This window comes from Protopterus annectens, chromosome 7.part1 (assembly GCF_019279795.1).
Source record: "Protopterus annectens isolate FY-2018-M chromosome 7.part1, PAN1.0, whole genome shotgun sequence".
Lineage (NCBI taxonomy): Eukaryota > Metazoa > Chordata > Ceratodontiformes > Protopteridae > Protopterus > Protopterus annectens.
The window spans coordinates 250,879,191-250,902,475 of NC_056740.1; the positions used below are offsets into that span (position 1 = coordinate 250,879,191).

The 23,285-nt window shown below is 41.3% G+C and overlaps 1 protein-coding gene across 6 annotated transcripts in view; it reads left to right on the forward strand.

The window, feature by feature from the left end:
* The window catches only part of TASOR (transcription activation suppressor), a 2,736,533-nt gene that overhangs the window by 525,483 nt on the left and 2,187,765 nt on the right, over positions 1-23,285 (forward strand). For all 6 annotated transcript variants that reach the window (XM_044078696.1, XM_044078698.1, XM_044078701.1 and 3 more), the window contains exon 5: positions 11,255-11,346. In XM_044078696.1, coding sequence (XP_043934631.1) covers positions 11,255-11,346 — 92 coding nt within the window. The remainder of the gene's footprint in view (positions 1-11,254; positions 11,347-23,285) is intronic.

Consider the following 23,285-nt stretch of genomic DNA (forward strand, 5'->3'; position numbering starts at 1 on the left):
ATACAAATATATCCTTACTTTGGACGACTGTCTCATTCAAGCAGAGAACAAGGACATTCTTCAACATCTGGTGTTTGTGAAAAGACTTATAACATGCCTAGGGTACACAGTCAACAGAAAGAAATCAAAACTAGTACTCTCACAAGAGATAACATTCCTGGGTGCAAGCTTGAATACAACTGCCCAGATGGCTTACCTCACGCCAGACAAACAAAGGCAACTGACAACCTATTTCAAAATGTTGGCAACAAAGGCCCAGTTATCTGCAAGAAAAATTCTGCAGGCTTTGGGCTTCATGGCATCCTGCATCCTACTAATTCCATATGCAAGACTGCATATGAGGAAACTTCAATGGTACCTAAAAAGTGTTTGGACTCAACATTGCCACAGCCTGGAAACAGTCATTACTTTCATTCCCTGCCTGCAACAGGAGTTTCGATGGTGGGCAAAGGCTTGTCACCAGAACAAGGGACAGCCATTCACATTACCTCCAGCCAGGCAGACACCAACAACGGATGCCTCAGACTATGCCTTGGGAGCCCACATGGCAGGAAGATGCATTCAGGGCACATGATCCTCAAACCAAATGCATCTACATGTCAATCAAAAAGAAATGTTAGCTGTTCAAAATGCCCTGACAGCCTTCAAGGACCTTATTAATCCGGGACAACTACTGATAAAGACAGACAACACCACGGTCATGTGCTGTATAAACAAGCAGGGGGGCACACATTCTTGCCCCCTTTGCAGACTAGCCATGACCTTGTGGGACACAGCTTTGACTTGCCAAGTACATCTGCAGGCACAATTCCTGCCAGGAAAGGAAAATACTCTGGCAGACTAACTAAGCAGACACCTCTTGGATCCCCATGAGTGGAAGCTGTATCCACAAGTCTTCAGCATGATAACCAGGAAATGGGGATGCCCTGACATAGATCTATTTGCCTCCTTTCTCAATTACCAACTAAAAAGATTCTGCACAAGGACTTATCACAGACAAGCATGGAAAGTGGATGCCCTATCCTTTCAGATGGAAAAACCTATCCCGTATATGCCTTTCCTCCACTGCCTCTCTTCCTCAAGGTGCTCCTAAAGGTCAGACAGGAGAAGCCAAAGATGATACTGATTGCCCCAGACTGGCCACACCAGTACTGGTATCCAGTACTAACGAACTTATCTCTATACCCAGCTTGGACCTTACCTCAAATACCTCTACTACTGTCCAAGCAAAACAATCAGATCATGCACTGCCACCTCAGGACATTAAACTTGGCAGCATGGCGGATAATGTAGTCATACAAAAAAACACCTCAGTAAAGCTGTGATTGATGTCATTCTGGAAGGCAGAAGGCCTAGTACTAGAAAGTCTTATGCTGGAAAATGGAAGAGATTCTGTGCCTGGAACCAGGCACAAGGAACTGATACAGTGGTACCAAATATTCCTCAGATTTTGCAATACTTAACTGAGTTGCTGGACAAAGGCCTATTTTTTTCATCAATTAAAATTCATGCCTCTGCCATTTCGGCTCATCATAATACAGAGCCACCACTTTTTTCTCAACCTTTACTAAGGCAGTACCTCAGAGGAGCCAAAAATTTAAGGCCCCCAAGGAGACTACCAATACCTGCATGGGACCTCGACTATGTCTTGGAAAGGCAAACCCTGTCTCCTTTTGGGCCAGCTGCTACTGCTGATATGAAGTTATCTTGGAAAACAGCTCTGCTCTTAGCAATTACTTCTGCAAGACGAGTTTCAGAGCTACAGGTGCTCATGGTTGTGGAACCATTCATTATTTTTCATCCAGACAGGGTCTCCCTGAGGACAAACCCAACATTTATGCCTAAAGTAGTGTCCAGTGTGGTTCTTAACCAAGCCATCCATCTGCCAACCTTTTACCCAAATCCACAGAACAAGGGGGAGAGAATTTTGTATTCTTTGGACGTAGACAGACAGCTTAGATTCTACTTGGACAGAACCAAAGCTTTCAGGAAGACAGAGCAATTACTAGTGGCATATGCTGCAAGATCGCAAGGAAAGCCCATCTCAAAGCAGACTATTTCTAAGTGGTTAGACCACTGCATTCATTTCTGCTACTTACACGATGGCATGCCAGTGCCTAAGGGCATTAGGCCTCATTCCACCAGAGCTGCAGCCACCTCAGCAGCCTTTCTCAGGGGAGTACCAACCAGAGACATTTTCGAGGCGGTTACTTGGAGTTCAGTGCACACCTTTAGAAAGCATTATCATCTACCACTCTGCTCTAAATCCAGGGCAGGCTTTGCCACTGCAGTTCTGCAGGGCCTCATAGCCGCTCCTACTGCTGTCTAGTTCCAGCCTCCCAACCATAGCTTTGGGACTGTACCCAAATGTTATGACTGCAACAGTGAAACAGGAAGAACATAGTACAGTTGTGTACACTTACCATAAATGTAGATGTTCGAGTGTATTCACTGTTGCAGACCAGGTTACCCACCCACCTTCCCCCTTTTTTCTTTTGGATCCTATCTTTCCTTCTCTGATTTATACTACCTATGTGGTGTATTTGCTTATAGATGAAGGTAAAATTTATATTGGCGTATTTCTGAATATATATATAAATTTTGGCTACCCTTTTTGGGGGACCTGACATCTGGGGCAAGAAAAACTGAAGAAAATGGCGCCGGCTGCTTCTTTTATACCCCTGACGATCTGAGGTCAGGGAAGGGGCAACAGCAGCTGACGCAGGACCCAAGACTTTGGAATTCAGACCGGCTGAGGGCAACCTGCCAGCAGGATTACCCAAATGTAATGACTGCAACAGTGAATACACTCTTAACATCTACATTTATGGTAAGTGTACACAACTATAATTTCTCTGCACTGCCCTTTGGCTTATCTACTGCGCCCAGGGTCTTTACAAAGTGCGTGGCACCAGTAAATGCATTCTGCAGACAAAGAAGCATTCAAATGTATCCTTATCTGGATTGTCCAATTCAAGCAGAGGACAAGGACACTCTTCAACGTCTGGCGTTTGTAAAAAGGCTTCTAGCATGCCTAGGGTACACCATAAACGAAAAGAAATCACATCTGGTACCCTCTTAAATAATTACATTCCTGGGTACAAGCTTGAATAAAACTGCCCAGATGGCTTACCTCATGCCAGACAAACAAAGGCAACTGACAACATATTTCAAACAAATGGCAGCAAAAACCCAGTTATCTGCAAGACAAATTCTGCATGCTTTGGGGTTCATGGCATCCTGCATTCTGCTAATTCCATATGCGAGACTGCATATGAGGAAACTTCATTGGTACCTAAAAAGTTTATGGAGTCAACATGGTCATAGTCTGGAAACAATGATTCCTCTCTTTCCCTGCCTACAACAGGAGTTTCTTTGGTGGGCAGAGACATGTCACCAAAACAAGGGACCATCATTCACTCTACCCCATGCCACTCAAACCCTAACGACAGAAGCATCAGACTATGCTTGGGGGGGGCCACCTGGCAGGGATATGCATTCAGGGCAAATGGGAGCCCAAACCAAATGCATCTGCATATCAACCAGAAAGAGATGCTAGCTGTTCAGAATGCTCTGACAGCCTTCAGGGACTTAATTCATCCAGGACAACTACTGATAAAGATCGACAACACCACAGTTATGTGGTACATAAACAAGCAGGGAGATGCACATTCCTACCCCCTTTGCAGACTAGCCATTGCCTTGTGACTTACCAAATACATCTTCAAGCTCAATTCCTGTCAGGAAAGCAAAATACTCCGGCAGAATGACCTAAGCAGAAATCTTATGGATCCGCACAAATGGACACTGGATCCACAAATCTTCAGCATGTTAACACAGAAATGGGGGAGCCCAGACATAGATCTATTTGCTTCTCCCCAAAATTATCCGTTGGACTAATTCTGCACAAGAACTCATCACAAAAAAGCATGGAAAGTGGATGCCCTATATTTCAGCTGGAAAAATCTATCAGTCTATGCTTTCCCCCCTCTGCCTCTACTCTCCAAGGTCTTACTAAAAGTCAGACAGGAAAAAACAAAAATTATCTTAGTTGCTCCGGACTGGCCTCGCCAGCACTGGTACCCACTACTAAGGAATATGTCTCAGCTTCCTCCATGGTACTTGCCTCAAATACCTCATCTACTGTCTCAGCAGAACTATCAAATTCTGCACACTCAGCTCCAAATTCTGAATCTTGCAGGATGGCTGATCAACTAATTTTTCAAACACCTCTCAGTAAATCTGTGATGGATGTCATTTTGGAAGCCAGAAGGCCTAGTACTAGAAAATCATATGCTGATAAGTGGAAGAGATTCTGTGCTTGGAATCGAGCACAAGGAACAGACACAGCAAAGCCCAATATTCCTCAGATTTTATGATATTTGACTGAGATGCTTGACAAGGGCCTATCTTTTTCTTCAATAAAAATCCATGCCTCTGCCATCTCGGCTCATTACAACACAGAGCCTCCCCTCTTTTCTCATCCTCTGCTTAAACAGTATGTTAGAGGGGCCAAAAATGTAAGGCCTCCCAGAAGACCACCAACTCCTGCATGGGACCTCAATTTTGTGCTGGAAAAACTCACCCTGTCTCCTTTTGAACCAGCAGCTACTGCGTATATAAAATTTCTATCTTGGAAAAAAGCCTTTCTCTTGGCAGTCACTTCAGCAAGAAGGGTTTCAGAACTACAGGCTCTCATGGCAGTGGAGCCTTTTATTATATTTTACATGGACAGGGTGTCCCTCAGGACCAATCCTTTTATGCCTAAGGTGGTATCCAGTGTGGCTCTTAACCAGACCATTCACCTGCCAACATTTTGCCCAAATCTGCAGAACAAGGAGGAGCAGATTCTGCATTCATTGGATGTGCACAGACAACTAAGATTCTACTTAAACAGGACCAAATCTCTAAGAAAGTCTGAGCAGCTGCTGGTAGCTTTTGCTGCAGGGTCAGAGGGGAAGGCTATATCAAAGCAGAGTATTTCTAAGTGGATAAGCCACTGCATTCGTTTCTGCTACTTGCACCATGGTAAACCTGTGCCCAAGGGGATCAGATCACATTCCACAGGGCTGCCGATACTTCGGCAACTTTTCTCAGAGGGGTTCCAACCAAAGACATTCTAGAAGCTGCTACTTGGAGCTCTGTTCATACCTTCACAAAGCATTATCATTTGCCTCTCTTCTCCAAATCCAGGGCAGGCTTTGCCACTGCACTTCTGCAGGGCCTTATAGCCACTCCTAATGCTGGTTAGCTCCATCCTCCAATCCATAGCTTTGGGATTCTACCCAAATGTAATGACTGCAACAGTGAAACCCTAAGAACATAGTACAGTTGTGTACACTTACCATAAATGTAGATGTTCGAGTGTATTCACTGTTGCAGTCCAGGTTACCCACATATATATATATATATATATATATATATATATATGTATATATATCTGGGGCAAGAAAAACTGAATAAATGGCATTGGCTGCATGTTTTATGCCCCTGACGACCTGACAGCAAATGACGCAGGACCCAAGACTTTGTTATTCAGGCCGACTGAGGGCAACCTTCCAGCAGATTACCCAAATGTAATGACTGCAACAGTAAATACACTCTGACATCTACATTTATGGTAAGTGTACATAACTGTACTTTGCTGTTCCTTCTTCCATAACGTCAGGGGTATAAAACATGCAGCCGATGCCATTACATCAGTCTTTCTTGCCGTGCGGTGCCTGAAGCAGAAGCAGTTCGCAAGTGCCGGTCGGCCGAGTCCTGAAATTTTCGTTTTCGAGTTTCAGAACTGAAGTCTTCAACTAAAAGCTCAGTACCCCGTTGGGGAAACTTTTTCTTGCTCCTTATCGATGTCAGCAAAAGTTAACAATTGTATTACTTGTGGGAAGCAAATACCTTATAAGGATTTTCATTTGTACTGTATTCCTTGCCTAGGCCTTGACCACAATGTGCCTTTCTTTTGGTTTTGTGCTAAATTTAACCAATGTACGATTAAACGTCTGTATATTTTTGCTTCTAAATATTTTGGTTCGAGATTTAACTATCCAGAAATGTCGTCTGTTAGCAATCCGACTACCGGAATACCTAAAAAGCGCAAAGAGAAAGACAGAGACAGACAGTCGAGGTCCAAAACTGACGACGAAGCTTCTCCTATGCCAGTCGCCGGTTCGCCGGTACTTAGTGAGGCGCTTTCGCAGCCCCTTATACTCGCTACTTTTGGTTCGCTTTTTCTGTAAAGTCTCTATTGGTGATATTTGTCCTGCCAACTACATGGTCTGCTGTGCAGACTTCTGTCATTACAAGCTGGACCAGCAATCTAGATTATAGTTTCATTTGGCTCAAACATCCTTTGGGGCATCCTTCTTGAATTACTCCTAGGGTTTGTAATAGCTGGGAATGCTGTCCCAATAGTTGAGACAGAAAATATATCCGATATCGAAGTTTTGTACTTACTATAACACTAGATTTGTGTCGTCTTCCATCTGTCTCCATTTTCCCTCCTTCCACCCCCTTGCCAGATTGTCCTTACTTTGGGCTCTCAGTTGATGTACTGGACCTGTCTGAAGCTTTCAGTCTTGGACTGTTTTGATGCCTTTACAAGCCCTTTTTTTGTTCGTGTAGTATGAGGAGTTATCTGTATAGGCAGGCAAACTGTACCGGAGGAACTGTCAGGAAGGTGGTGAATTATGGATAGGGGAGGAACCTTGAGCCATGGATCCAAATGTCTGAGAGTTACTGGTATAGGATCCGGTCAGATCCAGTGTGTCCAGTTGTTGTTGAGATGGATGGAAGAAAACAAAGATCTAGCTTTATGGTAAGTACATAAGTTTGTTTTACTTCACACTAATGCAGAGTGTTCTGAAAAGCCAAATTAATTACTGTTTAAAATGGGATAACAGTGCAAGTTTTAATGTACTTTCATCCACCTACAGCCATCACACCCACTCTCACCACTTTCTTGACATTGTATACCTTAGGCATTTGATTGTAATAAAAACAAAATGGCAACAGTGAGTGTATTTCAGCTGCATTTCACAAAAATGGTAACCAGAGTAAAGTAGTCCAACTTGCTTCACAAAAACCTCGTTAGTCATGCAGAGCCAGAGTATTGAAGAAATGGCTGTTTGCAGAGAGCCATGATATCCAGAAATCACTTTTATTTGTTGTGTATACATCTCAGTTTCCAGACTATAGCCAAAAAAAAATTAGCTACATAGTAATAAAGTTCATCTACTGTTTACACAAGTGCACAGTTGCTCACCTGCCCTCACAGAAAAGTACTCCTGCTGCACAGCCATCCACTGCCCATATCTGGTTACTTGGCAGGACTTAATGAGATAATTTTTTTTTTTTTTTATCACTGTTGCTGATGTTCATCGTGTTTCACTGTTGCAGTCATTACAGTTGGGTTATCCTGCAGGCAGGCTACCCGCAGTCGGCCTGAATTCTAAAGTTTAGGTCCGGCGTCGGTTGCTGTCACCTCCTCCCTGACGTCAGTGCGCCAGGGGTATAAAAGATGCAGCCGACGCCATTTTTTTCAGTCTTTCTTGCCGTGCGGTGCCTGAAGCAAAAGCAGTTCGCAAGTGCCGGTCGGCCGACTCCTGAGATTTTCGTGTTCGAATTTCAGATCTGAAGTCTTCATTAAAAGCTAAGTACCCCGTTGGGGAAGCTTTTTTCTTGCTCCAGTCCGATGTCAGAAAAAGTTAACAATTGTATTTCTTGTGGGAAGCAAATACCTCATAAGGATTTTCATTCTTACTGTATTCCTTGCTTGATGGATGTTATTTTGGAGGCCAGAAGGCCTAGTACCAGAAAATCTTATGCTGAAAAATGGAAGAGATTCTGTGCTTGGAACCAGGCACAAGGTATTGACACGACTGTTCCAAATATTCCTCAGATTTTGCAATATTTTACTGAGATGCTGGACAAAGGCCTATCCTTTTCATCAATTAAGATTCCTTCTTCTGCCTCTATACCCTTTTATATATGTCTGTTCTCTATTTTTTCTTAACGTTAAATCTCCACAATTTATTAATTCCCTTAACATCTTAATAACCTGTTATTTTACCCCCCCCTCTCATTACTGTTAAAAATGTATCAACATTGACATATTTGCTAACACATTTTTTTTAATTTCTTCAAATAACCATTTTCTGTCCATCATATTGCTATATGCTTAAATCACATTAATCTTAAACATTTTGACTTGTTCTCATATCACATACCACTACCCTCGTCTGGTACTACTATTGTTAACACCTAGAGTTCATATTTCTTAAAATTTGTTTCTGTATGACCACCTATTCCAAAACATGTCTCGTTTCCTAACGGCCAAACAGTCTGCCCCTCATTACTGCTTGTATTCTTTTCCTTTTTCCTTTGTTACAAATGGTATCCAGCAAGCAAAAAAAAAAAAACTTCTATTTTTAAACCATTCCACCACTGCCAAACGTCTTATTTCTAATGCTGTTCACTTTTAATACTAATATTCCTAGATGATCATTTTCATTTTTTTTATTTCCAGATCTTATCTTTGCTTTCTCTGTCTTTCACCAATCAGTTTTCACTGTCTTGTTCTTTTCCTGTCTCCATTCCTTCCTCCTGTTCCTTTTGACTTTCTAAAATGGCAAATGCGTTCTTCCTATATGTTTAATAACCTCAGTTTGAATGGTTATTTCTTCTCTAACTACTTGTTCATTGTTTAACCTTTCTTCAGTATTCTCCTTACCCCTTAGCAGCTTGTCTTTCAACATCATGTCCTGTTTCTTTCTTCTGAGCTTTCCTCTTTATCTACTCGTTTGTTTTCTAGTGTGGGCCAGAAGTGTTCAAATTCTTTATTTTCTACAAACAGGCTTACAGTTTTTTGCAGCATGTCCCCTCTGCCCACAGTCCCTAACAAATCTGTTCTTACCATTCACAATTCTTTTATTTGAAATGTGTTGAATTTCCTTTTCCTTAACATCTGTTGTTACCCACATTTCCCAGCAGCAGTCCATAGCATTTCTTTTATCAAATATTTTTTGACTTCCTGTACTTTACTATGTAGTGAAAAAAACAGTTTTAACTTGTGCTCCGTATCTGAAATCCTGAATTGCACATTTATTTATTTTTTTATACTCTCAAACACTAAAATAGTCATTCCGTGGTGCTGTGCTATTTCTTTTGTCCATTTTGGTCAAGTTTTTTGAGCAGGGTAAAGATTTTAGATGTCACTTCATCTCTCAAATGAATTAGTCCTTTTTATATCTTTAATGTAGTACTATCCATAATGCCATACCTGTTCACACTGCCATCATTTTTACTTGTGCTTACCACCGGTTGTCTTTATTGCGGCTGTGGTGAAACTGCCTATCTTTCTCTGTCAGTTCATTATTCCATTCTTCCTTGCATTGTCGCATCTGTGGAGTTTCTTATCCTATATATATATTTTTTTATCATGTTTTGTTTATTTATGGTGCTCCTAGGGGAGGAGATTTTTCATCCAGGTATTTCCTTCATTGATTTATTATTTTTTTAAGATTGTGTTTTTGTTTTCAAAGGACAGTAACTACTTGTTGGCTGTGGAGACATTGACTTACATTTTTGAGTGCATGGTTATTCATAGTATACATATTTTTTGGTTTAAAATATACTTTAGCTGTGTGCTCATAAGGCTTGGTCCTTTTTCTTGCTATTTAGCCCAGTGACTTACTATGCTGGACATGCTAATTAGCTATGTAATTTTCTCAATCAGAAAGATTAATTTTTCCACCGACATTGTTGATATAACTAGATGGGTAGTTTGATACCTAAAGCTCATTTTCATTAGTTGTGAATATTTTGTATGGTTAGCCTATCATGAGCCATTCCTTACTCTTAATTCATGTTTATGGATGTTTTTCAGTGTTGATTTATGACTTTGTTGTTTGTGTTGGTATATATTGTAATGGATAAAGCTGTTCTTGAAAAAATCTGATAAAGTTCAGTTAGTGAATGAAAGTGCTTATTGTACATCATGAATGAAACTGAATTTTTTTGGTGACGAAGTCTGGTCAAATTTTTTATTTTTATTTTAAAATTTAGTTGTGACTTTCGAAGTTTTGGTCTGCTTTTAACTGCTTTGTGAATGCTGGATTTTAGTTAGTTTGCCTATTTTTGTAACAAACAAAGAAGTGAAGACAGCCTGCTGTTCTTGCACTGGGGTCAGCTATTCTCCTTCCATCTCTGATTTTGTTTACACAAAGGTAAGAGGAAACAATAACCCGTGTCAAAGTAGACTATTTCTAGATGGTTGTCTCAGGCTCTATTGCCTTCTGTTGTACTCACTGTAATAATCCACTTTCAGGCAGGGTTATGACCCATTCCACAAGGGCAGCAACTTGTTCCTCTGTACATACTTTTACAAAGCACTACAAAATAGATTCCTTTTCCAGGTCAAGAATAGGCTTTGGTAGGGCCATTCTCCAGAGGCTCCTGGAGTCTTAATCTATTTTACCACTTCCCTTCTTAGTTTCTAAGCTATGATATTGTACCCAAATAGCTTAGGCTACTGCAACAACAGTCTATATGTTGAACTTAATAGAATTGTTTAAGTAAATTTACCTTAACAGTAGATGTAATAGATCACTGTTGTAGTAGTCCCTCCTTTCAGCCTCCTTATCTTGCCTGTTGTCCTTTAGTATTGCCAGGGTGTGGGTGTACATGTGCACTTATGTATGTAGTTTGCTGTTGGATTTGTTTCCTAATGTTATCCTTTCAGGGCTCTTGTCTCCCTTTTTTCGAGGCAAAAAAAAAAAAAAAAGGCAGGCAGCTCTGAAGAAATTGGTGCTCTGTCTTTATATGGACCTTCCCCCAAACTCTTGACAGAGCATGTGAAAGGAGCCCTAATGCTTTGAAAGCTGTTTGGTGGTAGGGGAATAGCACCAAAATTTTAGGCTAATAGAACAGTTCTTTATTCAAATGTTTATACAGTTATGGGTATGTTTACTTTACACAGCTATGCTTTCTGTCAATGTTGCATGTTTACTTTGACCTTAATATTTAAGTAACTGCTAGAATACTTTATGGATTTGCTCTTAGTACAGTAAATAATCACTGAATCACTTGCACATCTTAGCAGAAACTCAGAATGGTATTGACATTCTTGCAAAAAAACAAACTTTTTTTATAGGGTTAGTGGTCTTGGACTGTAGAAAAGGATGGGCATATGTGTGTATGTACCCAAATGCAGAGATACTTAAAAATATGATTGCATCTTTGTTTTTCTTTTTAGGTGTTTATCTTTCTAAACATGCTGATTTACTTCAAGTCAATCCTTTGGATGCTGGTGTTGTTGGAGATATCATAATCTTTAAAATACTAAAGGTAAGTTTTTATGTAGATTGCAATAAGTAATGCTGAAAGTAATTTGCAGCACTGGCATTGAAGACTGTCTTTATTGATTTGGTTGTTGGCACAAAAAATATTATGGGCTTCTGTAGGATAGTTTTAAAGCACACAGTGATGTGACACTCGGAATACATAAGACCATGCATACTCCAAGCTCACCACTTTTGTTCCTTTTGCACACAGTTTAGGTCACAGTCTGTATATGGTTCTTGAGGCCATCATATTAAGAGAACAAGGTCTGCACTAACATTGCTTTTTTTCGTCTCGGGGGAGAAGATGAAATTAAAAACTGTCACAAGTGCCTGTGGTTTTAGTCTTGCCATTTCAAAACACCATAGACAGAAAATGTTGCCATGTCTTGTGACCAGAACTGTTAGTGACTGTTAAGAGTTCCTCATGCAAGGACAGGTGGGAGGGTCCAGCATACACAGTCCTTGGCATAGATTAGATTACCTCCTTAAGGAGAAGCCTTTATCATTTGGGTCTGTATTACTACGTTGGAAAACCTTTATGTCGAACACCTCTCCATTGACACAAAACCATCAAAATTCACTTCTGTGAATTGTGGTATTTTTCCCAGGGTGATGAAGTAGTTCGCTAACTCCACAACTTTGCCTCCCCCCCCCCCCCCCCCACTGTAGTGCAATCTCGGAGTTGGTATATATAGTTGGGGGGGGGCTGTGGGGGACCTTGGATGGGCTTGATTTAGTGCGGTGTGTGTGCTCCGTTGTGGTACAGGGTAATTGTTACATTGCCCTAGGAAAAATCTGCTATTTGTGGAAGTGAATTTTGATGATTTCGTGTCGATAGAGAGATGATGTTCATAGTGTTACACTGCTGCAGTCATCACACTTGGGTTATCCTGCCGTCAGGCGGTCCCGCAGTCAGCCAGAGTTCCAAAGTCTTGGTCCGGCGTAGGTTGCTGTCTCTTCTTCCCTGACGTCAGTGTGCCAGAGGTATATAAGAGGCATCCAGCGCCATTTTCTTAAGTCTTTCTTGCCGTGCGTTGCCCGAAGCAGAAGCAGTTCGCAAGTGCCGGTCGGCCGACTCCTGAGATTTTCAAATCGAATTTCAGACCGAAGTCTTCAATAAAGCTAAGTACCCCATTGGGGAACCTTTTCTTGCCTCTGTCCGATGTCAGAAAAAGTTAACAACTGCATTTCTTGTGGGAAGCAAATACCTCATAAGGACTTTCATTCTTATTGTATTCCTTGCCTAGGCCCAGACCACGACGTCACAGGTTGTCGGTTTTGTGCTAGGTTTAACAAACGAACTATTAAACATCGGTTTGATTTCGCCCAACATTATTTTGGTAGGAAATTTAATTATACCATGCCGTCAGAGCAACCGACGACCGGAATGCATAAAAAATGCAAAGATAAGGACAGGCAGCAGAGACCCAAACCAGACTCCGAGGCCTCTGCTAGGCCAGTCGCCGGTTCTCCAGTTTTCAGTGAGGCGCCTACGCAGCCCCTGAAGACCGCTGATTCAGAACCCCAGGTGACATCCGATTCCCAAGATGAGATTCCTAGGCCTCCACAACCTTTATCTTTAGGCCCTTCCATCTCCATGGCTGAAGGAGATTCCGGTGCAGTTGAAACACCTTCAGTTGCAGAAGGTGTCTTCAGACCGACTACACTCACTATTAAATCCTATGCAAAGCTGAAAACTCCTTTAAAAGCAAAGAAGACTGTACAGCAGTCTCCAGTACAAGGCCCCATGACTAAGAAACAGATGCTTAAGGGGGCTGAAGACTTAATTACCCTAATCAGGGGTTCCCATCCCTCTCCTGATAAAAGGCCTAGACAGGAGGAGGACTATGCTTCCTCTGACCAGGTGTCAATTTCCTCAGATTCTTCTGAGGAACAGGAATATTCTTTTCCTCCTTATGAAGACTCTGATGCTAAAGAGTATATTCCTTCAGCATCTCCCCCAGAAGACTACTCTTTTGGGGAAACTTTGCATACCATGAGGGAACATTTCCACTGGGAAGGCCAGGATTACTCTGATTCTAAGAAAAGGCTCCGAGAGTTCCTTTTACTACCCCAGCACAGACCACTTGCTATTCCACGAGTATTAGACATTGTGGATGATGTTTATTCAGAATCTAGCCTTAACCCAGATTCACTACCTCCTGCACCAGCCAAACCAAACAGATACTACAGAGTCCCTGACTCACACAAATTCCTATATAAAAGACCTGTTGCTGACCCAGAAACCATTTCCCAGGGTCCCAAAGGGGTTAAGGCCTCTATTGCTAAAAATCCTGTACCCTCTGAAAGGGATTCTAGAGCACTAGACAGATGGGGAAAGAAAATATATACCTCAGCTACTCTAGCTATGAGGGCCTTAAATTGCCAGTTTCACATGCTGAAATATCAATATTTGATGTCTTAATTAAAACAAAAAATGATCACACATACAGAGCAGCCTGGTTACAAGGAAATGCAAGATTTGTTGCATGCAGCTGAACAAGTGGGAAAACATACTTTGCAATGTGGATTTGATTTATTGGAAGCTTCTTGTAGAGCAGCAGTGACCGGGTCTGTCATACGTAGGCATGCTTGGTTAAAAGAACAAACTTTACCTGATCATGTAAAAGCAAAGTTATTGGATGCACCTTTACAGCAGGATGTTTTATTTGGTGTAAAAGCAGAAGAGGTTTTAAAGAAAATGGAGGATAAGGCAAAATCTGTGCAGACGGTCAAGGATTTTTTACAGGTTCAACCCCCTCGTTTCAGCAGAAATTGGCCAACCAAAAACTGGTCCTTTCCAGCTTCTGACAGACCACAAAGGGGCAAATACAGACGCCCAAGGGGCAGAGGTCAGTCACAAGGCTCTTATAAGCCTCGACAATGGGGTGTCACAACTCAGAAAGGAGGAGAAGACAGGTCTCACACTACCAGAAGACAAACACAATGACTTACCCCTCAGACTGCCAAGCAAATCCCTCTTGGCAGCACCCTTGGGAGGAAAGCAAACACTTTTTGCAGCCAACTGGCGCATCATCACAAAAGACAAATGGGTCCTAAATATCTCAAGGGTACAGATTCCACTTTCACACTTTACCAAGGATAAAAGGAATGCCAAACCTGCCACCAAATCAATGGACAGAGGCTCAAAAACAAATTACAGCTCTGATGGACATGAGCCATTCAGCGGGTTCCTACACAGGAGCAGGGACAAGGATTTTACTCAAGACTCTTTCTAGTTCCCCGAAAGGACAAAGCTTGGAGACCCATTCTGGACCTCTCAATTCTAAACACATATCTCGAGGTACCCAAATTCAAGATGCTTAACACTATAGCAACTTCTTCCCATGCTGGGCAAGAAGGCTTGGCTAGTAACGTTGGACCTCCAGGAGGCATACCTGCATGTCCCTATCAGACAAAATTGCAGAAGATACCTCCGATTTTTAGCAGGTTCAACCCATTACCAATTTTCTGCACTGCCCTTTGGCTTATCTACTGCGCCCAGGGTCTCCACAAAATGCCTGGCACCAGTAATTGCATACTGCAAACAAAGAGGAATTCAAATATATCCATACCTGGACGACTGCCTTATTCAAGCAGAAAGCAAGGACATTCTTTTAAAGCATCTGGCGTTTGTCAAAAACCTATTAAGTTGCCTAGGGTACACAGTAAACGAAAAGAAGTCAAAACTAGTGCCCTCACAAGACATAATATTCCTGGGTGCCAGCTTAATTACAACGGCCCAGATGGCTTATCTCACGCCAGAAGGACAACTGACTCAGTACTTCAAAATGATGGCAACAAAGACCCAACTCCCTGCAAGAAAAATTCTGCAGGCCTTTGGATTCGTGGCATCTTGCATACTGCTAATACCATATGCAAAACTGCATATGAGGAAATTACAATGGTACCTGAAAAGCATATGGACTCAACACAGCCACAGCTTGGAAACAGTAATACCACTAATTCCCTGCCTTCAACAGGAGTTTCTATGGTGGGCTCAGGCATGTCACCTCAACAAGGGTCAGCCTTTTACCTTACCCACAGCCAAGCAAACTATAACAACGGATGCATCGGATTATGCCTGGGGGAGCACACATGGCAGGACAGTGTATTCAGGGCAAATGGTCTGCAGATCAAAGGCATCTACATATCAATCAAAAAGAGATGCTAGCTGTACAAAATGCCCTAACAGCTTTCAAGGACCTCCTACATCCAGGACAACTACTAATAAAGACTGACAACACCACAGTGATGTGGTACATAAACAAGTAAGGGGGCACACATTCCTACCCCCTATGCAGGCAAGCAATGACCTTGTGGAACACAGCACTGACCTACCAAGTTCAACTACAAACACAATTCCTGCCAGGAAAGAAAAACACATTGGCAGACGATCTAAGCAGAAACATCATAGATCCTCACGAGTGGAAACTAGATCCACAAGTATTCACAATGATAACTCAAAAATGGGGGAGCCCAGACATAGATCTGTTTGCCTCCCCCAAAACTACCAACTACGGAAATTTTGCACAAGGACATACCACACACTAGCTTGGAAAGTGGACGCCCTCTCATTCAATTGGAAAACATTAACAGTGTATGCCTTTCCTCCACTGCCTCTTCTGGCAAAGGTGCTGCTGAAAGCCAGATTAGAGAGGCCACAAATGATGCTCATTGCTCCAGACTGGCCACGCCAGCACTGTTGTCCAATACTAAGGAACATGGCTCAAGGCCCACCATGGATTTTACCTCAAATTCCTCACATGTTCACTCAGCAAAACAGTTAGATTCTACACAGCCAGCTCAAGACTTTAAATCTGGCTGCATGGCAAATTGCCTAAACAACCAGTCAACACTTCTCTCTAAAGCTGTTATGGATGTCATTCTGAAGGCCAGGAGGCCCAGCACCAGGAAAGCCTATTCAGACAAATGGAAAAGATTTTGCGCCTGGAACCAGGCTAAAGGCCAGAATCCCCTTGTCCCAAATATTCCTGAGATTCTACAATATTTAACTGAGATGTTGTACAAAGGACTTTCCTTTTCATCTATTAAGATTCACGCCTCAGCTATTTCAGCTCAGTACAACACGGATCCTCCTATATTTTCACATCCATTACTAAGACAGTACCTCAGAGGGGCTAAGAACATAAGACCTCCCCGGAGAGCACCAACACCAACTTGGAATCTCAACTTTGTTTTGGAAAAACTTACACTACCGCCCTTTGAACCAGCTTTTACAGCTTATTTACAGTTTCTATCATGGAAAACTGCCCTGCTGCTAGCAATAACTTCAGCACGAAGAGTCTCAGAGCTACAGGCCCTAATGGCAGTGGAGCCTTTCCTCATTTTTCATCAAGACAGAGTTGCTTTACGAACTAGCCCTTCCTTTATGCCAAAGGTGGTATCCAGTGTGGCCCTAAACCAAACCATTCATTTGCCCACCTTTTATCCAAACCCCCAGAACAAAGGGGAAAGGCTCCTACACTCTTTGGACATTCACAGGCAATTACGTTATTACTTGGATAAAACTAAGGCTTTCAGAAAATCTGACCAGCTCTTTGTATCCTATGCTGCAGGATCACAAGGAAAGGCTCTCTCAAAATAGACCATTTCAAAATGGATAGGACATTGTATCCGTTTCTGCTACACACACCATGGGAAACCTGTACCTGGTAACATTAGGCCCCATTCCACCAGGGCTACAGCAACATCAACAGCCTTCCTCAGAGAGGTACCAACCAAGGATATTTTGGAGGCTGCAACTTGGAGTTCAGTGCACACCTTCACCAAGCGCCATCACTTACCTCTATACTCTAAAACCAGAGCTGGCTTTGCCACTGCAGTTCTGCAGGGCCTACTAGCTTCTCCAAACCCTGTTTAGTTCCACCGCCCATCCTTGGCTTTGGGATTCAACCCAAGTGTGATGACTGCAGCAGTGTAACACGATGAACATAGTACAGTTGTGTACCTACCATAAATGTAGATGTTCGAGTGTTCACACTGCTGCAGTCCAGGTTACCCTCCCTCCATCCCCTCTGACCTAGCTGAACTTTTCTATACCTTTCTATCCTGTACAACCTTTGTGGTGTATTTGCTTGTAACTGAAGGTATTCCTTTTATTCCTTTTATATGTTTTATTAGCACTATGTATTGCCTACCTACTTGGGGGCACCTGACATCTGGGGCAAGAAAAAATGAAGAAAATGGCATTGGATGCCTCTTATATACCCCTGGCGCACTGACGTCAGGGAAGAAGCGACAGCAACCGACGCTGGACCAAGACTTTGGAACTCTGGCCGACTGCGGGGCCGCCTGACGGCAGGATAATCCAAGTGTGATGACTGCAGCAGTGTGAACACTCAAACATCTACATTTATGGTAGGAACAAAACTGAACTTTTGGTATAAAGGTCTTTCAACGTAGTAATATAGACCTGCTTAAGCATGTAATTGCTCTGTTTCTGTTAAGGAAGTGGAGACTGGGGAAAACACCTAGCTCCTACCCTATGTGGGTGTTCCCATCATCCAGTCTGATCAGTCAACTGGAGCCAATGTTTTATGTCTGGTTCTAGGGAGCAGACTTACTGTCATGGATTATTAATACTGATGTGACACCCTTTCTGAGACTTTCACCCCCTGCCAAGCTGAAACTGAAAGTTCCAGTTGAAGAGGATTGTTGTGATAATATGGTTTCCTATGGCAGAAGGCTAGACAGTCATATGTTTGTTGTGTAGTGCATGCTTTGAGTTACTGGTCTGAGATATCCCACCTTTAGACAATTGCCTGAAGCCAGAAGAATTTATTCCTGAATATTCACATTTGCATGATATTGCAAGCAAGCTTAACAGCCAAGTTATTGGGGAGGTGTTGGGACTGTTAACACTCGCAGTTTTATAGGAGTTGGAGGGCCCTGAGGCAGTTTCCTTGGAGAATGACAGGGATAACAAGTCCATCTTTCTCAAGATTACTTTTTTTTTTTTTTTTTGTAGAGACCTTAAGTTTTTCCAAAAACTTGCGGTGGTCTCGAGCCCCTTATGTCAGCCTCGCAGAACTTGGGGAGTTTCTGGTGAAGAGGCCTGAAGACTTACAATTTATTTTGTTTGTTATTGTACATCATAGTGTCCATGAAAACTTGTATTTATTCTTTTGTATCTTTTTTTTTTGTCTCTTACAATTGCATTTCACAATTTCAAAGAAAATATGTGAGCACTGTTTTTGTGCACCTTATTTGCTTTTGTGTCTGGGTCATTGACTAAAAGGGTTAAGTGTTTGATTATATTTCCAAGATGGCTGCACACAGGTCAGCAGGTCAGAGTAGTCCCAATATGAAAACCGAAATTTTGAAAAGCAGCCAACAAAACCTTCTTACCTGGATAGAGTTCAGTTGGCTGGTGCTCTGCCTGGATGTCTGTAATGAAATCTGGAGAAAATAAAAGAAAGTCAACTTGAAAGGGAGAAGAAAAAACTCTGGAAGGAAAGAGCCTTATAGCTGTTAAACAAAAAGCAGTTCAGGTTTCAGCCTTGATACAAGAGATTGTTTCCAGTAATTTAGAGGAAAAAAATCAAATTCATTCAAAGGTGTTTAAAATAAGTGAGATGCTTGAAAAATACATAACTGTGAAATGGCATAAGGCTGGAAATGGCCAAAACATTAAGTAGCTATTCAGATGAGTTGACAAAAAATGCAGAAGTTAGGGGCTGAAATGAAAGAAAGGCTGGCTGAATATGATGCTTCTCAAGAATGTCTTAAAAAACAGGGTTCCTATTGAATTGTTGACAGTTTAGGTTGTCGAATGCTTAATCATCGACACCTAAGTGTCAAACACTTATGATAGCGAACGGCCACATCATCGAATTCTTTCCTCTGGAAAGAATTCATGTGACCATTATCTGGGATTTGCCCTTTCCCCAATGTAGAGCGATCTCTGAGTTGGTATATTTAGTTGGGGGGGGTGCCCCCACATCGGGGGTGGAGGTGAGGGGCAAAGCCCCCCCCCCCACTGTGTTTGGGTGTGTTTATTTTGTTTATGGATCGCCACTCTAATTCTTTCCCAAGGAAAGAATGTGATAATGTGGCCGTTCGCTATTTTAAGAGTTCGCTTAGGTGTCGATTTAGCATTCGACAACCTAAGCTATCGATGTTAGGATATAGATGCGAAAAACACCACTATAAGTCAGGTGCATACAGAAAAAATGATTTTCTGCTGTATTAGACAAGCTGGAAGGAGCAGATCACATTAATTTATGAAAGTACAAATAAGCAACTACACTAAAATTCCACAGCATGATTTAATTGAAAGAGCACATTGTTTGTGCTTCAAATTTGGTCATGAGAAATAAACCAAGACCTTCAGTAGTAAATATGCAGTCATAGCAGAAGGGCTGCTCCTGCCAAAATTGTATTAATGAAAAATGATTATCCACGCTGGAAAATTGTTATAAACTTTGTACCAGGCAGAAGAAAAATGAGTTTATCCCTGCAAATCAGAAGATGTCGAGGCATGTATGAGATTGAAGATACTATTTCCAACTGTCTTCTGAATATTGTTTAGATGGGACAGAGACATTTTTGGATGCAAAGTAGATGAAATTAGAAATAAAAGTTTATCCTTAGTAAAGAGGCTGGATAGTTGAAGGGGATTCTACTACTAATTCTTGCGACAGTGACACAGCTCATACACAGAACTTACCAGTAAAACCTTTTCCAGTATTCCAAAGAAAAATTAAGATGCAGAAAAAAAGCCAATGAGCCGACTCCAGGAGTACCTTGGACTTAACCAGACACTGGTGTTGGCTGGTTGAGATGGTGAAGGCCAGCAAGAGTGAGAAAGTAAGAACTAAACAGATGAATTGTAATGTGCTATTTCCATAAGATGCAGTTTAAACATGAGCTATGTTTCTGCAAGAAATGGGGAGAAAAACTTTAAGTTGGTGGACTGTGATAAACTGGTGGGAGGACTTTGAAATATAATTTCCACTTTGTCAGTAATATTTAGAAAGATAATGAGGGAATTGAGGTTGTAACCATAAGTAAAAAAAATTAATTCTTAGTAAGTGTTTAATACATTTTACTGTATGCTGTAAAGTAGTTTGGTAAAGTATGAAGAGTCACTGTAAATGTGCGCGGTAGAGAGAGGCTTAGACTGTTAAGATTGTTGTTAGTGCTGGTGATAAAGTAAGAAAGTATTTTTCTTTCTCACAACTCTAATGTATTTTGATTATAGCAAGGTAAAGGCTAAATACAAATTGTGTAATGTGATCTGGAGCTGCAAAGGGTAGTAGTTGAAGTGAACTGATCATATGTTCATAGATTAGTACTATGTTACCTGCACTTCTGGGCCATTTTAAGCCTAGCCATTTACCCCATGTGAGAATCAAACCCTGCACTTTGTGTCTGTAAGGTAAATACCTTAACCATTATGCCAACCACCCACCCCATATAAAAAGAGGTCAGAATCAAACTCTGTACCTTGTGTCTGTGTGGTTAAGACTTTAAACATTATGCTAACCACTCTCCTAACAGCATTTAGTGTGTGTGTGTGTGTGTGTGTGTGTGTGTGTGTGTGTTAAATTATGGTGAATCCTCTAGTGTTATGCGTACATGTAGAAGTGTATGCTAAAATAATATAAAATTATAGTTTTCTAGCAGTTGATGTGCTATGCAACTGCAGAACCATTAGCTGGTCTTTATCTACCAGCAGACCTTTACAGTTGCATGTAAACTCTCTGCAGCCACAGACATTTAATCAGAAAATGACTGACGTGAACTTTGAGGCATCTGTATAGGAAAGACTAAAACGTAGTACCTAAAGAGGAAGTGGCAAACAGTTCAGTGAAAATAAATGAAGTCTGATGTATTGAAGGGGAGTGCAAGCAGCTGCTTTTCTAGTAGCACCAATTTCTTCAGTGTAAATCACAACTATAAAAAATCTGTTCATTTTGTAATACCCACGGTCCTGTTTCTAAAAACAATGGCAGATTTGTGGTAATGCATGGAGGAAAAGGAGGCTTACATTGCCATGTATTTATAGCCACCCTAAAATTAGCATTAAAAGAAGTTAACAGAATTATGGAAGAGGTAATTGACTTTCCAGCAGGGTGTATTATTCATAGGTGTGAAGATTCATCAGAGGGACCTACGAGGGAAAATATTACAAAGGAAGGTATATTTCTGAAGAAATATGAGAATATATGGGATGGAAGATGTGAAATTATTAGCAGGAACCCAGTCAGAATTTACATTTTATTCCCTGAGGTAAAATAACTGGCTTAGACTGGACAGAAATTACTGGAAAAGGAGTTCATGAAATAGTGTAGGATTTTGGGTGCAGAACCTTAAGGGAAACATTAACAACCATACAAAATATATATTTATAACGTAGCAGTGAGTATTTTGAGAATTAAACCAACATGAGAATTGGAGGAAGGAGATTTTACTATTACGAATGACTGCAAGTAGGGGCTTAGATAATAGGCAAGGGGGAACTGTAATTTATTGGACGAAATTAACAAAGGCACCAAGGTATTGAGAGCAAGAGCTAGGGAGGAAAAAGTCATAGAGTGGGATGAAGGCAAGCAGAAGTGGGGACTTGGGGGGGGTGGGGAGCAGGGGCTGGAGACTGCCTTTCCTACTAGGGACTAATGACAGAGTACATCCAAAGAAAGAGGGTTAGGGGAGTTTTTAAATGAAATAGTTGTGGTTGACTTTATAGTTGAGTCTTGAACAGAAGCAGCATTTTAAAAAGGGATAATTAGTAGGGTATATAAAATAATGCATGATAAAAATCATTTGGAAGAGACATGGGTAAGACTGTGAAATGAGAATGGAAAGCTAATACAAAAAGGAAGAATAGAAAAATGTTTGTTTGGCCTCCAAGTATGTAGCAAAATCTAGAGGGGTTTAGGATTTCTGCATGGACATGTTTACATAGGTATTTCTTACCCAGTTAGACACCAGTGAATTTTTCCACAGGTAGACAGTAATTGGAGATATGATGGGAAAGTGAAGAGGTATTTGGGAATGTAACAGTTTGTTAGATTTTAAACATATCCTACAGGGTACTTTGTCAGAAATGCTCCTAGAGGAAATTATTGTAACTATGGAAAGGATTCTTTTGAGTTGGGATGCAGAAGTCGACTTGCCTAGATGTAGTAAGGCTCCACTTAGTTTAATGCTGTTGGCTGGCAGAAAAAGCATTTATTAGAAAATGGAAGCAAAAAGGTAAACCAACCATAACAGAATTATTGAATGCTGTAAAGGAGATAAAAATAATTGTAGGTAGGCCCTTTAGAAAGGGGAATGTGCAAACTACATATAAATGAAATCTGTGGGAGCAGTGCATGCAGAATAATGTGCAGGAGGAGGGGGTGTAATTTCAGGGAGGACAGGACTTGCGCAGTGTAAGTAATGTTAAATTGAATAGTAATTGGGAAGAAATAAATCATATATGTAAAATGCATGAAAAGGAAAAATCTCTACAGTGGTTTATTTTTTTTTAAAACTATATATGTATCCATATCACTGTGTTATATGGAAGTTAATAACAGTGTTGGGGGGGGGGGGGGGTAGCTGACCTTGCTAGTTATCAAACTATAAAAGTTCCCCTTGTGGAGTTGTTTATTAATGATGCTGTCTTATCAGCCTGGAGACAACCTATCTTTTTGAACCTGATAATCTGTTTTACACCTGAGGGCTGTAACAGTTAACTGAACTAAGCATCTTAGTGCTCAGTACTAAGTGACCTGGTTGATATGTTCCTCAAAGGTGATACTACTTTACCTGCCAATGGGTGCAAAGTGTCTTAGAGATGTGACAAGAGAATTTTTATTTCTGTACCATCCTGGGAATTGTATCCTAATTTAAGACCTTTGTAAATTGTTGGAGTACAGGCTTTACAAAAAGTTAACTAAATGTATAGCTTTGTTTTTTTCAGAATAAAAT